Consider the following 14,664-nt stretch of genomic DNA (forward strand, 5'->3'; position numbering starts at 1 on the left):
TAACTCAATATTTTGTCATTTTACATTTTCAGACAAAGTGCAGTAATTATTGTGTGGCTCAATAAAACATAAGAACGTATGTATCAAATTGTCAGTTTATTGTCAACTACACAAGCAAAGGTGTCCATATGAAATCACACAACGTCACTCTTTTTGAAATGATGCCTCTTCATTTAGCACCTTAAATGTTGCATCGTAGATTATTTATACACTCATACAAAATGTACTAGGTGAATAATAGTCAGTAACATATTCATTTGGATCAGTAACTCTACATGTAGGCTTAGGCTATGTATCAAAGAAGTACCACTTTAGTGTTGCCTACATGTACCGTTGAGCCTCTACAGCCCGTAACAAAAGTTATTTGACCATTAGCACTAAAGTCATTACTAAAACATTTTTCTGACTTTGGGACATATTTTCTATTTCACATTAGAGTTGTATTTATATAGAAATTGATATATACATAAATGTTCATTTTCAGACATGATGTACCAAGAGTGTAAAAATTCTAAATTGTAAAAGGCACTCAATAGTACATGTTTGCTACCAACATCGGTCAGTCTATGCATGTTTTAGGATTATATCCTTTCAAGTATGCACTGACGGTAGTGTTCAACTAGTCACTGCACTTTTGGGCAGTTCTGAGAGGAGAGGCTTCTAGTAACGATAAAAACTGAGCAGAGCAGCTTAAAATGAGGCACTTGAAAGTACTGCCTGAACATGATCAACGTGTAGAACAGTACAAAATCTAGCTGAATAGCTAGATATTGAAATATTTTTGCATCAAATATACCCAAGTCATTCTATATGAAGTTTAGTGTCCATGTTTTAACCCTGTTTTTACCAAATTCTTTATCTCTTTTAAACAAGTGCCCTAAATTTTGAAGGCCCTTGTTAGAACCAGAAGTATGCCGTAACCATACATTTAACATAACAGCCTTTTTACACAATACAAAAACACAAAAACACTACATGACATCCACAAAGAACTCGCTAGGGTTGCCCATAGCCAAATGGAAGGACTGGCGAGAGGCGGTGAGTTCTGGGGGCACAGAGGCCAGGTCACGTGTGGGGGGTGCTCCGGGAGGTCCTCCTGGAGTGGAGGATGGTGGTGGAGGTAAGGCCGGGTGCATGGAGGCTGTGGGCATCTGCTGAGCGTGGGGAAGAGCGTGTGCGGTTGCCATGGCAGGATGAGGGTGCTGGGGTACCATCATTACCATCATGGGGTTGTAGGGCAAGATGCCTGGGGGATATGGGGACATGTGGGGGGCCTGGGGTATACGGTGGTGGTGAGAGGAGCGCTGTGAGCCGTGGCTGTGTTCGCTGGGTGCAGCTGATCCGTGACCCCGCCTTATGCTGCTGCGCGTCGAATATTCAGATTCACTGCCACTGCCCGAGCGAGAGTCTCCACAACCATCAGGAAGGCCACCAGAGGGCGACTTCTCCCCTCCACCCATGGTGCTGCCAGGCCCTTTACTGCGCCGCCGCTCTCCCTCACTTCTGGTTGAGCCACTGCTTCGACTGCCTGTATATGCAGACAAAAAATATATTTAACAATGGCTAATCATGCTTATCATGAATGCTTTAAGAGATATAAAGCACATTCGTACCATGTTACAAATGAATTACAGCTCTAAGACAGTGGACTTGGTCCTTGTTGGCATGTTCATTACCTTCACTGTGCTGGCTGCCGGTGCTGCCAGGAGCGTAGCTGTAGCTGGTGAGCTCGTGGTAGGGCGGGGGCTGGCTGGAGTACGGGTGGGTAGGATATGGCTGATAAGGGAACGTGTGCATCATGGGCCAGGGGGAGGCCCCGGGGAGGGGCAGGGGAGCAAGGGTGTCCTGATCTGAGGCTCCACTGGAGCCATCGTTGTCATTTAGTGACAGGTTCGCCATATCTGAAGACAGAAAATAAAACATGACACACTTAATAACAAAGTTGGTACGCTTACGTGAAAAACAAGTATGTTCTGAATCTGTTTCAATTAGTAATGCCAGTGACGGGTGGTCAATACTCACAATTCTCACAGTCACTCAAGTCTCCAAAGACATAGTAACATTGTTCAGAAAAGGTAATCTTGTTTACAGTATGTCGAATAAAGCCCGCCTTCAGGAGGTTGCTGGCATATTTCCTGGCTTCACGGCGATCTGTGAATCCTTCGATGTGATGGAAAAGCCATTCCACAACATCAGACCCTGCATCAAAAACAGATTTTACAGTGGGTCTGTAACCTATGACTTCTAGGACAATACAATTTCCATATCTAATAGACAAACTAATAAATGTGTAGTTTTTGCTTAAATACTCATGAGTCAGACACAGGTGACTCCAATTTAATAGATGTTTTCAGTCAAACAGGCTCTTCTTTTACCACTTTTTTTTCACTGCTACAAGTCACACGGACTTCATTTAGCAAACATAATAGCTGTGCTGTGAGCCACAAGAATGATCACGTGACCAATGTTGACAAGTTCTTACCAAGAAAAGCGTTGGGGATGGTGATTTTCAGCCACATTCGGTCCCTGACCTCCAAACCAGACTCTGGAGAAGCCATTGCTTTGGCAACTGACGCCATGTCAGAATGAAGCGACAAGTTGAAGTCATCAAAACCTATAAAAACAAAAAGACAAAACTGTTAATATGCAGACAAAAACGTTAATGCCAACATCTAATACTATATACCATTTAGCCATCTAAGGATTGTTCAGGTTTACAAACAACTCGACTGGCCCCGGTTCACTTTGGAGCGTCTTGGGACGCTTCTGTTAATGGTGGTCTGTGTTTCCATGCTAAGGGCCTGTCTCGCAGGGGTCTGCTACAAGAGCAAATGACGTCACCCAAACATAACAAATGTTTAAAGTAAATTCTAAATTGTACTGGAATTACACTTTTTCATAAGGTCAGCCTCAGCAAGTCACAAAAAGACCTTTAGTACGTTTGTGAGACGTGGCTAAAGTTAGAGTAAAACAAGAAACAACTTCCGGTTTATGGTCTGCTTTTTCTGCATTTAAAAAAAACCTTTTTGCAGACCCACGCTGTATGATCTTACGTTCTGTTTCTGTGACTGAGGAGGAGGAGGTGATGGTGCTGAGAGAGGAGCTGCCTGGGTAGGGAGGGTAGACCCCAGTCATAGCCACAGAGTGACTGACCCATGCCGCCGGATCGATGGGCCGGATCGGTTCATCTGCACATGTGAAGAGAACATACTGTTATAAAGCATGCTATTGCTGACAAGACGGAGATGCATCTTTTCTACTTACTGCGTGGCAGAGTGAAGTAACCCTGGGGAGAGGGATCCCAGCACTTGGCCACAGTGAGAATAATTGGTCTAAGAAAGCAGACAAATGAGCATAAATCATTATAAAGCAACAGCTTAAATGCCTCAGTTCAACATGGCACAGATGCTCACCCTGGTTTGTGCACGATCTCCCTCAGAACTCGCACTGCATCGTCATTACTCATGTTCTCAAAGTTGATATCGTTAACCTGAGTACAGTGTGGATTAGAACGGCTTCACAACAATATAAAAGTAGTACTGTCAGGTCATACTTGTAATAACATGTCTCCAGGCTCGATGCGTCCGTCTGCGGCCACAGCTCCTCCCTTCATGATCGAGCCGATGTAGATACCGCCATCTCCCCTTTCATTGCTCTGACCAACAATGCTGATTCCAAGGAAGTTGTACTTTTCTGTATTTAGTCAAAGAATAGACTCTATAAATTGATGTAGCTACAAAACGTAACTAGTGGTAAACGGGAGAGGCACACATACCCATATTAAGGGTTACAGTGATGATGTTCAAAGACATAGTTGAGTCCGTCACACTACTGAAGGAAGAAGCCTGGAAAAAAGAAAATGTATTTGTCAATTAGTCAGGTTTTTATAATAAGTGAGAATGGGTCATGTCTACAAACCCTTTCTAGACGCGGAGGGCGCTGTTTCCTACGTCTGCGGTGCCGCTTCAGAAGCCTGGAGGCCGTGCTTTGCTCTGTTGCACTGCTAAACCTTCAAACCGTTTTAGAAAGGTACAAAGTCATTAACAGACAACATAATTTTAAATAGGGGTGTAACATTATTATTATTATTATTATTATTATTATTAAAACAGTAACGTGTACTGTAAATTGTAAATTGACTGAAGTTAATGTTTAGATCAGGGGTGTCCAAACTTTTTTCACTGAGGGCTCCATTTTGAAACTTATACGGGGCAAAGGGCCACAAACAACCTGACAATATCGAATTTGTTGAATGACAAAGTGATTCATTCAAAATTTTGCATTTGACATAGTTTGGATGAGACTCCACACCTTTAATAAGACTTGGAACATTAATATTAGGTTGGTATAACATCAAAATGCTTAATCTTTCCAATTTTACAGTAAAACTTACTGCTTCTTGTTGTTTGGATTAACTTAGCAGGAAGCAGGAGGGCCAACAAAAATGTGTCTAAGGGCCACATTTGGCCCCCAGGCCCTAGTTTGGACATGCCTGGTTTAGATCATCAGAACGTGGCCGCGGAGCCATTTGAATGTTTTCTCAGTTACATTAGATCAATTATCAATTACATCAGTTAACTTTCGCATCGAGACACGGGACACTTGATGTGACTAGAAGCATCGTACACGTTACACCCTCAGTCTGAAGTTGTAGTGTTCAGTTTGCCTTGCCTGCTCATGGTATCGTCATCGTCAGAGTCACAGAAGCTTGTGGTTTCCAGCTCGCTGCTCATCATTGTGCTTGAGCTCTCATAACCCGCTAGGTGGCGCTCCATGCGACTTTGCCCATTCACCCGGGGTCCTGGGAGAGAGGAAGAAGCAAAAAAAAAAAACATTGCTTGCGTGTTTGTTCAAGTCAGTGTTTACATTCTATTTCTTTGGTTATTTTCGTCTCAAAATATCCTGAGATGTGCCATGTTTACGAGTTGGAAACAAGTTGCGTCATGTTGGAGTCGTTTTAGCGGCGCTGAACTGACCGTGTTGATCCATGCCCTCTCTGTGCCGAGGCCGCTCTCTCCGAAATGAAACTACAGACTCCGTTTCAGTCTGGTCGTCCAATGTCTCCACGCTGCCAGTTGCATTTGGGCTGAAACGATTTACAACAACAAAAATCAAACCATTATTGGATTGATTAGCATAAAAACTCATGAACTCAAATGGAATATTCAATGATTATGAGCAACTACAGATTTTATAAAGAGAGTGTCCCATTTAGAACTGCTGCATGGAAAAAGAACTCTCTGTGGTTTAGAGGAATCACAGCTAATTGTAAATGCATGTAAAAGTGATTAGAATGTGCAGCACCAACAGTGTGTGGGACATTCTTAACCAAACTCCAGACGACAGATTTCTTTGGAGTCTAAAGAGGTCCAGTCCTTAGCATGATGGACTTATGTTTGTCCTTGTTGGCTCAAATCACGAGACGTCCCTTTTGAAATGAGCAGTAAAGCTAATCGGCTACAAAACCGATTTTAGCTTGAAAAACATGCAAGTATCTGGCAACTTCAAATCCAGTTGAATATTATGTGTGGAGTGGGCTTTTATAGAATTATTATCATTGACTCGCTCTCGACGTCAGTGTCAGATATATTTTAAACACTGAAAATGTTTTGCTTGTTTGTTGTGGTAGTTAAGATCTGGAGTTCATGAGCGAGAGGCGGAACCAGGTCCTTGTTTAGGCCTTTTAAGTCTTAAGTCAAACCCAAGTCCTCCGCTAAGTCGTTCTATCACATTAATAATATGGTAGAACGACAGCTCATATTCTTTGCAATTAGGTTTTTGTGAACAGTTCCTCTTTAAAAAAAAAAAAATGAATGACAAGTTCTAGTTTGCTCCAATTAATTACCGTAAAAGTTGGACTATTGAGCTCTCCTGATTCTAAAGACACACCACCTAAAGTGTACATATACAGACCACGCAGGCATCCACATAGTAACAGGAGATATTTACACAGAAAGATGGTACATGGTAGTGATGCGCGGGTCGTCTTTGTCTGCCACTGGTCCCGTTGTACTTTACAAACTACTTTTATAAATTAGCCGCATCACTGTATAGGCCACGGGGTTCAAAGCGTGTGAAAACAGGTGCTGCTTATAGTCAGAATTTTATGGTAACGCATGAGTTTGTTTTTAAAAAAAGCATCAAGTCGTCTCAAGTCACAGAGCTCCTAGTCAAGTCAAGTCCTGGTAAAGTTTATTTCATCAAGTATTCAAAATAATGCGTGGAGTCATTGCAAGTCCACCTCTGCCATGAGCTAATAAATCCTTTATTTTCTTTCACTCTCGTAATTGGATATAGGGAGTGTTTGAGCAAAATTATATGAATAAAAATAAAATGTAGCATCTCTTACTGGAAGGAGGGGGGCCTGGAGTCTCCGATGCCCCCTGTTCTTTCGACGGGAGGCGGAGGCAGCGGAGGGGGCGGGGGCGAAGGCTGTGGGGGTGTTTCCACGGGAGCGACCACTGGCACTGGTGCGTCTCCTGCCGGGCCATCCGACGATACCAACTACAACAAAACACAACAGGAAACTACATTCAAAAGTACGGTCAATTGTGAAATTGAGGACCGAGCGCAATTGGAGAGGCAGGGATACAGTTGAAATGTCAAATACTGAGACACTGAAAACACACTGGTCTATTCAGAAAGACGTCTCACGGGCAAACTGAAACGCTATCCCACACTTAACCCGTCTCTGCTCATTACGTGACAAAAGTACCCGCAAATGCATTGACACAATAATACACAGGGACAATTAAGCTCAAAACTATTCAGGATAAAGTTACGCCAAGACACCTAGAGAGAGGGGGAGGGGAAATTATCACCGCTTTTCTCCCTTTTAAATGTGCCAAAATGTAGTAATTCTAACGCAAGCCAAATCTGCAGTATTTGCCACGTTCATATGGCCTGAAGTCATTCCCTCCACAGTGGTCATCTCCCTCAGCCGTCGCCTCTAATGGCCGAGCGATGACCAAACTGCGTCTTCTGGGATTGGCCTTGGCACGCAGCTCAGATATCAGTCTCCTCGGTGCGCCCGCTTTGTTCCAACTACTCTTCTTTTTCTTTAAGCCGTTTCTCCGTCTTATGCACTTAACAGATGCTCTCTGTCTCCAACATGTCGATCTGGGCCAAGTGGCGTTATTTTGTGTCTACTCGAATGCGGCCTGCCGGGTGGGGTGGGGGGTTGGGGGTGTGCACGGGGCCTTTGGGAGACATTGGAAGTAGGCGAACTGTACCTTGAAGCGCACTGTAACTGTGGAGGCTGTGCGGTTTACAGCTGCAGTATCCATTAACACGATGCAACCCAATCTACAGTGAGAAACTTTCCTCCGCCTTTGTTTGGCAAAAGCATTTAGCAGCATAGACCCCGCCTCCAGATTACTACAATGCAACAATATACAAGATGATGTAACCAGGCCTAAACATAAATAACTGCAGGAACCACCTACATTTAGAGTAAACCAGAAGTAATCAACTCATTTAATGGAGGATATAAAACAGTTCAGATAACGGGGGATTCAGTGATTTTCTGTTATAATTGTTTCCCGTCTTAATTATCCACTTGAAGGTTTATGAGTGATTCTTGCATATTTGAGAAGCTTCTTTTTCCTGCATTTGATTTCCTGCTCTGTACTTTTTGCTTAAATCGGTTATAGACAAAGGAGTCAGCAGTGTTGTGTAGAACTGCTGCTCTCCAGAGTCAGGGCCAGCATGGTCTGGTATTTTTACGATTTTCTAATTTTGACTTTATTTTGTGTAATTATACCTGTTGCACATACACATTATAGTTTTACACCAATGAAGTAGATATATGTGGAGAAAAGTTAAAATCTAGGTACACTCAATCCAGACACATTTCATGAATAATTTACACAAAAGAAACTAATGACATTCTAAACATGATTCAATAAAATAAAAGTGCTCTTGTATATTTTCATTTGTCAAAATGGTGATAAGTTAGATGAGCTTTTCCCAGTGTTTGCAGGGTAATTTCCTAGTGTGAGGTCATCAGTTATAAACAAATGAGCTATTCTGGGAAAACATTTTTATAATTTTTAAATCAACATTTTAAATACATTTTAAGTTCAATGAATTGTCCGACCGGTCATAGTCAGAGATTTTTCATAAATCAGAATCACTGAATTTTCAGGGTAAGTCAAGTGTGTATGTTTATGATTGCCACCCCTAATTGGAAACAATGTTTTACTATTGAAGAATACAGCTGGTCTCAGGGTTTTATGTTGCATGACGGCAACAGTTTTGTAGCATGACGGCAACATAGTTTCACAGATATTTGAGTATACTTAATATCTTTGCAAACATGTAGAAGAAAACTTGACTGAAGCATACTCTTCATCTTTAGAAGACTCACCCATGACACCACTCTTCCATTGAAACATGGCAACTTTGCAGCATCGTCTGAGATTTCCTCTTTGACCACTCTGAAACACAAAAACAAATGTGTGAGATCCAGGACGCTCAGCACATCACAGCTCTGTGTGTGGGACCTGCTCAAAGCACGTCCGCCTCAACTGGAACTAAAAGGTTTACATTTCACTCACACGGCATGAAATATGGAGGATTGCTGTGAAAACACAACCTCAAACGTAAGGCATCGTTCACACAGACTAAATGAATATGTCCTGACAGGTTTATTCATTAGAATTAGATCCATTACATGTGTTAGAAGTTACAGGGTGCAAGGTTCAACGCCAAAGGCACAAATTCTGTCCAGAGACAAAGTGTGGATAATACACTCTGCTTCTGACAGCCTGTTATCCACAGGGAGTTCCTTTCCTTTTTGGAATCCAAAGGAAACCTTTATTGAGAATCTTATTTGAGCAAAACGAGTAGCTTCTATTGTTCTTTTTGTACTGTGACTACCAAGTAACTTTCTATAAGATTTAAGTGTTAGAGGTTGGAAAGGGTGACTTTTTTGTTGAGATTTAGTTTTGCACCTGAGGCATGCTCATAGATAGTAAAAATTGAATAAATGTAAATGTTCTAGTTCAGTTCGGGTTCTAATAATCACTGTGATATTGTCTGCATAGGCAAAGGCTTTAACTTAACTGAGGCATAAAGATCAATCCCTTTGCTATTTGAACAATTGTTAATTGCAGTTATTAGAGGATTAATGGCTATAACATTAAGTGCTACGCTTAGAGGACATCCCCGTTTTACCCCGCGACACACATTAAACTATTCCGTTAAAATACCATTCACATTAACACATAGTGGATTCATCACACAGTGGATTTAACACACAGTGGATTTAAAATACAAACATTTGATCATATCAATAAAAGCTGTAGGAAAACCATATTTAGTCGATACGCTCCATAAATATTCCCACAGTACAAAATCAAAAGCGTTTTTTTGCTCGAGGCCCAAAATATAAAAGTTCTGGTCTTCCTCACCTAAATACAAAACTTCCCTTAAAGTGCACAGATTGCCCCACATGACCCTCCCTTTAATCGCACAAGTTTGTTCTTTTTCAAACATTTCTTCAAGCACTTTGTTCATTCCATTTACAATCCTTATCCCAGGCCTGGCGCTGCTTGGATTACTTCCCTACTGTGTCTGCTGTTGCCGTAGCGCTCGTCCCAACATCGGCCATTCTTCCCATGCTCTTTCTGTCATTTCAGTCCTTTACTTGGACAGACCACAGCTCAAGTGCAACAGAGAGGACACTTCAAACACTTGGCTCTTCCTCTTCCGACATTTCCCCTCCTCCTCGTCCTCACTTCTTCTCTCTCTCCTCCAGTGTTCCTGTCGAGGGCCTGGCTCCTCTGGGCTCCTCTGGGCTCCTCTAAAGCAGCTGTTTTGTGGCTGAGTGTTACATGCAACTGGAGTGTTGTGGTTGGGGCTTAATAGAGCAACTGCTACCAAAAACACTTGCTTGGTCTAATTTAGTAACCAGTTTCAGAGCGTGCAACAACAAACGACTTTTGGGACTGTAAAAAAGCTCATTCTGAACAACAGCAGCAGCAACAACAGCCATTAGACTCCGAAATACAAGGCTCCTCTGCTCATTCCACCTCCTGACGCTGCCTCTCGCTCCTGCAGACGGCAGCAAATGGCCCTGGTCCCGGCTGAAGCTGGCAGAGCTGCTTCGGGTCTCCCCCCTTCTCTCGCTCCCTGCGCCACACACAGGCCGGGCCGACAGCTGGCCGCGTACCAGGGCAAATGAAAACACGCACTAAAAACGCTGCGCTCTCCCGGGTCGAGGGGGGGGAAGAAACGCTCCCCCTCGGTGTGATTGGACAGCTGACCCAGAGCAGTGTTTGAGATTTTTCATCCGAGCTCGGTCGGAAACGACAGCGCGATGATGCCGGGCTTTAAACTCTGATTTGTCGAAATTATGAGTGCAAATTGTAGAGATGCGCCGATTGATTTGACTGTCAAATTCTCTTTTAAAGACATAGATCATACAGACGGACTGATGTTGGGTTCTAAAATATCTTTATAAGCAACTGGCAAGGGGGGAAAAAACACATTGGTCTATCTTTAATAGATTTGTGCATCAGGTAGGGCATCTAGCGCACCATGCCAGACATATTTCAGATAAGTGAATGTATGTGCTTCAATGGTGACAAGAAAAAGTACAGTAAATAAAAAGTATAGTACAGTAAAGTATTGTTGTTCACGCTTCTGTACTCCAAGTTTCATTTATAACGCAAACATCATTGGAAATACTTCAAAGTCAAAGCATTACTCTGTTGGGAGAATGTACTTAAGTGAGGACGTTGGAGCAGTTTAGTCAAAAGAAGAACCCCAGGTGCCTCGAATGCCACGCAGAGCTCCACTCATGTAAATGGAAGTGTCATTCAGGTAAACAAAAGCGCCGGCAAACACAACAGCTTCATTATCTGCTGCTTATTGGTAACGACCCCAGGACCAGACACATAATTGAGGAGGTTATTGTCAAGTAAAACGGCCGTCAGTTGAGCCAAAGTAGCACCAACTCGCTAAGTATTAAGTTAAATAAAGTGTTTTGCGGCAGTGTTGGAGTGGATCTCGTCGTCTTGAAACGGGTCTCTGCGGGTGAACAAACCACAGACTGGAGACTTGGGGGGGGGGGGGGGAACACAGACTTTATAATAGTATTAGGCATAGATGGGAGCAGCAGGAGAGAGCTCTTTCTGGAGCTGGGAAACCGGGAGGTAGAGGACGCTGCAACTGAAAGGATGACTGCCAGGCCAAAGTGTTAAAGAGCGGGGGACAAAACCCTGGCTTCATTCCCAAGAGAAAGAAAGCCTGGATTTCAACAAGATGATGGACTGAAGGAGGGGAGGGAGAGACGGGTGAGGATTAGGGCAAAGAAAAGCAGCAGGGACAGGGAATGTGTCCCATTGTAATGACGACGTCTCTTCAGAAATGTCTCTGTCAACGTACTTCAATATTTATAGAAACATCTGCTTATTACTCATCACTTGTGCTGATGATTTGCAGATTAGGGCCGGGCCTGCTGCAGCATAGCCATGTTTTCATATTTGTACTACTTAGACGTAATCTGCTATGGGTCAAAATGTGCACAGGTCAGTCACAAGACAAGGCTGGATGACTGACAACAAGCGTGCATTCATTTCACTGGGTTCTTGGTGCATTTTCAGCCCGTTTAAATACAGATAAATACATAATACTTGTAAATATATAAAACAAACTATCCTCTTTGTGCACTATTTTTAACTTCAGATTGTTTTCCCTCAGTATGTTTTGTCAGGCTGAACTCACCCAAAGTCCTGGTCCATAGACTTGAAAAAGAACTTGTAGTTTGGTTTGTTCAACACTTGTTTGAAATCCAGCAGCGTGATGTTTTCGGCAGCGATCGGGATCTTCACCAAGTACGGCGTTTCCTCCTCGTCGATGTGATAAATTATTTTGGTTTCCGCCATTTCCGCGGCTGCTTTTCACACACGTTTGGCGCGAGGAAACGGGACTAAAGTGGCGAGGGTTAGCGTTCACTTTTGCTGGAGTTGCTGGTGCTAGCGGCTAGGCGGCTAACGCGGCGCAGAGGTGAAGCGGAGAGAGGCCACTCGGATTTTCGCACGTAAAAAAAAAGAAGAGTCAAGAAAAAGCCCGTTAAAAGTCGTAAAACCGGCGTCACTGCAAACTATAAGCACCGCGCGGGCCCCGTTACCGAGGGGCGAGAACCGACGGACGCGCTACATTCACACGACCGGACTACCGACAACTTTTCCCCCAACGAAAACATAGAGGAGGAGGGGGTCTGAAAACTTTTCACCACTTTTTGCGAGCCAACGCGGCGTGTGACGTCATACGTAACCCCCCTTTCTTACGTAGCCCTGGAGACGCTGCACTGATTTACGCATTTGTTTTTTTTATATTATTATTATGTATTACGCATTTGAAGCGTTGATGGTTTTGCTTTATGTTTTTCGTTTGATTTAGTTATTTTTGGCATCTATTCGTATTTTTTTCATGACTTTATTGTGTAATAATATTAAGAGTGTTACTATATTTATTTTTTCACTTTTTATTAAGAATATCGCTGCACTAATTAGCTGTTTTTACGCATTTGTTTTTTATATTATTATTTATTACGCATTTTAAGCATTGATGGTTTTGCTTTGTTTTTCATTTTATTTAGTTACTTTTGGCATCTATTTGTGTTTTTTTCTTGACTTTATTGTGTAATAATAAGAGTTACTATTGTAACTATATTTTTTTTTCTTCACTTTTTATTAAGAATATTAGAGTTTCTATAAGAGCTTTTCTATTAAAAGTGTTTTTTTTAAGTATTCTATAAGTTATCTGTTCTTTGTTGTTTTACTTCTCTACCTACTGTTTGTTGCAACACGGGAATTTCCCCATTGTGGGACAAATAAAGGCTTATCTTATCCTATTTTATCTTAAATGTAAAAACTGAAAAAAGCTGCTATTAAATAATTAAGCATTATTTTGAACTATTGTGGTATTCGTACTTATTTTTGTGTATGCAGCTCTAATGAAATGACAAAACCCATGCTTATTTTTGTTGAGAGCCCCGACTGAAATTAGGTTCGTGTGTATTCATTTGTTAATTATGAGGTATTTTATCATCTAATGCAACCATAAATTACGAGACTGGGCCCCTGAGTCACACGTTGAGCTTCCTTTGAAACTATTGCACAATTGATACTAGAATTACCAATGAATCTCTAAACTAATAATTGTTATTCAGATGAAACCTTGTCTTGAAACGAGTAAGACACATAGATACACAAATATTTTTTTATATTTTATTTTATTCACATAGACTTAGTACAACGCGTAAGACTAATTAGTAATAATCAAACATTACAATGAGAAAGTTGGCTATTTTTCAAAACAATTGCTCCACTAGAGAGAGCTGTTGCTCTCTTTTTCACAGCACTATATTAAGATCCATGCTCTTTTTATGACTGTATACAAGCTCCCTACTGTAATAAACCTAATGTTTTCTGTTGAATAAATGCGGCCCAAATATCACTCCAACCACACAGATAACCACAAACAGGACCAAACTGAACCCAACCAGAACCTGCACCCAGAACAGAGTCCTCCGGCTCTGCTGCATAACCTCCTCCTCCCCCATCAGACCGGGCGCTGTCCCGTACAGCCTGTCAGGGTGAATCTGCTGCACCCTGAGGCTCACCGTGGGCAGGATGATGTAGCGAGCATCGTGGTCCTCACCTTCCAGAGATAACACCACTCTCTGTGTCACTGTGGCTAAACAGGGACTCATACTAACAGGCAGCCTGAGGGGCATGGGAGGCAGCCGGGCAAGTATGCGGGAGTTACAGGGAAGAGAGTGGGCATCGCCACTCTCGAGAGGGGTGAGGTGGCGACAGAGCGGGCATGGGACGGCGGCGGGGCTGTGAGGGTCCTCAGGCACAATGGGGCACAGCTGGATTCGGTGCAGACACTCGGTGCAAAAGACATGCAGACACTCCAGCAGGCGGGGGCGCTTGTTGTACTGGTTGTACTCCTGGTAGCAGATGGGGCACTCAACATCCACATGCTCCCCCGGGGAAGAGGGTGCAGGGTCCCCGGGGTGAGGAGCCACAGACGCCTTCGCTGTTTTTCTAGGAGGAGCCATGACTTGTTTTGGTCAATCTAGAATCAGAAAAACACCATATTGCATGCAAGTTTAAAAGCCGTGAGAACTCCAAAAGGTTATATGGACCTTTAGTAAATGCAGAGATTAGGCCCAACCCGGGGATGCTGTTTTTTTTTTTTTCTTAGTTTTATGAACAAATTCCACAGCGCATGAGTCATAGCATTGGTTCAGTTAAGCACTCAGACATCTACAGTCTCACCCTCCAGGTCGGTGTCTGTGTGCTCTGACCTAAACGGTACACGCTGAGCAGGACGCTGAGCAGTAATGAGGCAGTAAAGCTGTAAATGAAAACAATAAGTGACTAAGTAAAGCTACACACAGTACTTCTGTGTCATTGTGGCATTTCAAATAAATATACCATAAATATACAACGTGAAGAAAAGGTCGTAGTTATGTAGGTTTACCACTTCAAAATATATAGAAAAGGGAGTGCTTTATCAAATTTATTAGCCAAGAAAAGTACAAAATACTATTAAATCTGCTGCTACTGACAACTAATATGAGACTACTTTACATTCCCTTTATTCATTTTTAAAAGGCCTATTTTCCTTTCAAGTACTTAACAT

The 14,664-nt window shown here is 42.5% G+C and overlaps 2 protein-coding genes across 3 annotated transcripts; both read right to left on the reverse strand.

The window, feature by feature from the left end:
• Nucleotides 1-79: 79 nt before the first annotated feature.
• On the reverse strand, nucleotides 80-11,936 carry dvl2 (dishevelled segment polarity protein 2). Of its 2 annotated transcripts, none has more exons than XM_072458587.1 (15): nucleotides 11,731-11,936; nucleotides 8,369-8,438; nucleotides 6,350-6,504; nucleotides 4,977-5,086; nucleotides 4,672-4,801; nucleotides 3,919-4,009; nucleotides 3,776-3,845; nucleotides 3,554-3,693; nucleotides 3,414-3,490; nucleotides 3,265-3,332; nucleotides 3,054-3,188; nucleotides 2,483-2,614; nucleotides 2,023-2,199; nucleotides 1,677-1,901; nucleotides 80-1,528 (listed from the first exon to the last, which is right to left on the reverse strand). In XM_072458587.1, the coding sequence occupies exons 1-15, from the start codon at nucleotides 11,889-11,891 to the stop codon at nucleotides 972-974; spliced, it is 2,298 nt and encodes a 765-aa protein (XP_072314688.1). In that variant the 5' UTR covers nucleotides 11,892-11,936; the 3' UTR covers nucleotides 80-971. The 2 variants fall into 2 exon arrangements, with proteins under 2 accessions (XP_072314688.1, XP_072314687.1); XM_072458586.1 differs by having other exon boundaries at nucleotides 3,054-3,192; nucleotides 3,263-3,332.
• A 1,340-nt stretch (nucleotides 11,937-13,276) lies between these two features.
• LOC140371737 (uncharacterized) lies at nucleotides 13,277-14,664 on the reverse strand. Its single transcript, XM_072458944.1, has one exon. The coding sequence runs from the start codon at nucleotides 14,075-14,077 to the stop codon at nucleotides 13,430-13,432; it is 648 nt and encodes a 215-aa protein (XP_072315045.1). The 5' UTR covers nucleotides 14,078-14,664; the 3' UTR covers nucleotides 13,277-13,429.

Source organism: Eucyclogobius newberryi, unplaced genomic scaffold (genome assembly GCF_026437365.1).
Source record: "Eucyclogobius newberryi isolate DKJ021-1_F unplaced genomic scaffold, fEucNew1.0.hap1 SCAF_22, whole genome shotgun sequence".
Lineage (NCBI taxonomy): Eukaryota > Metazoa > Chordata > Actinopteri > Gobiiformes > Gobiidae > Eucyclogobius > Eucyclogobius newberryi.

Excerpts from the sequence above, each read along its gene's own strand:
- dvl2 (XM_072458586.1), bottom strand. The coding sequence starts at position 11,891 with ATGGCGGAAACCAAAATAATTTATCACATCGACGAGGAGGAAACGCCG. Across the intron at positions 6,505-8,368 it reads ATGGAAGAGTGGTGTCATGG|TTGGTATCGTCGGATGGCCC; the intron begins GTGAGTCTTCTA and ends GTTTTGTTGTAG. Across the intron at positions 3,491-3,553 it reads CTGGAGACATGTTATTACAA|GTTAACGATATCAACTTTGA; the intron begins GTATGACCTGAC and ends CACTGTACTCAG.
- LOC140371737 (XM_072458944.1), bottom strand. The coding sequence starts at position 14,077 with ATGGCTCCTCCTAGAAAAACAGCGAAGGCGTCTGTGGCTCCTCACCCC.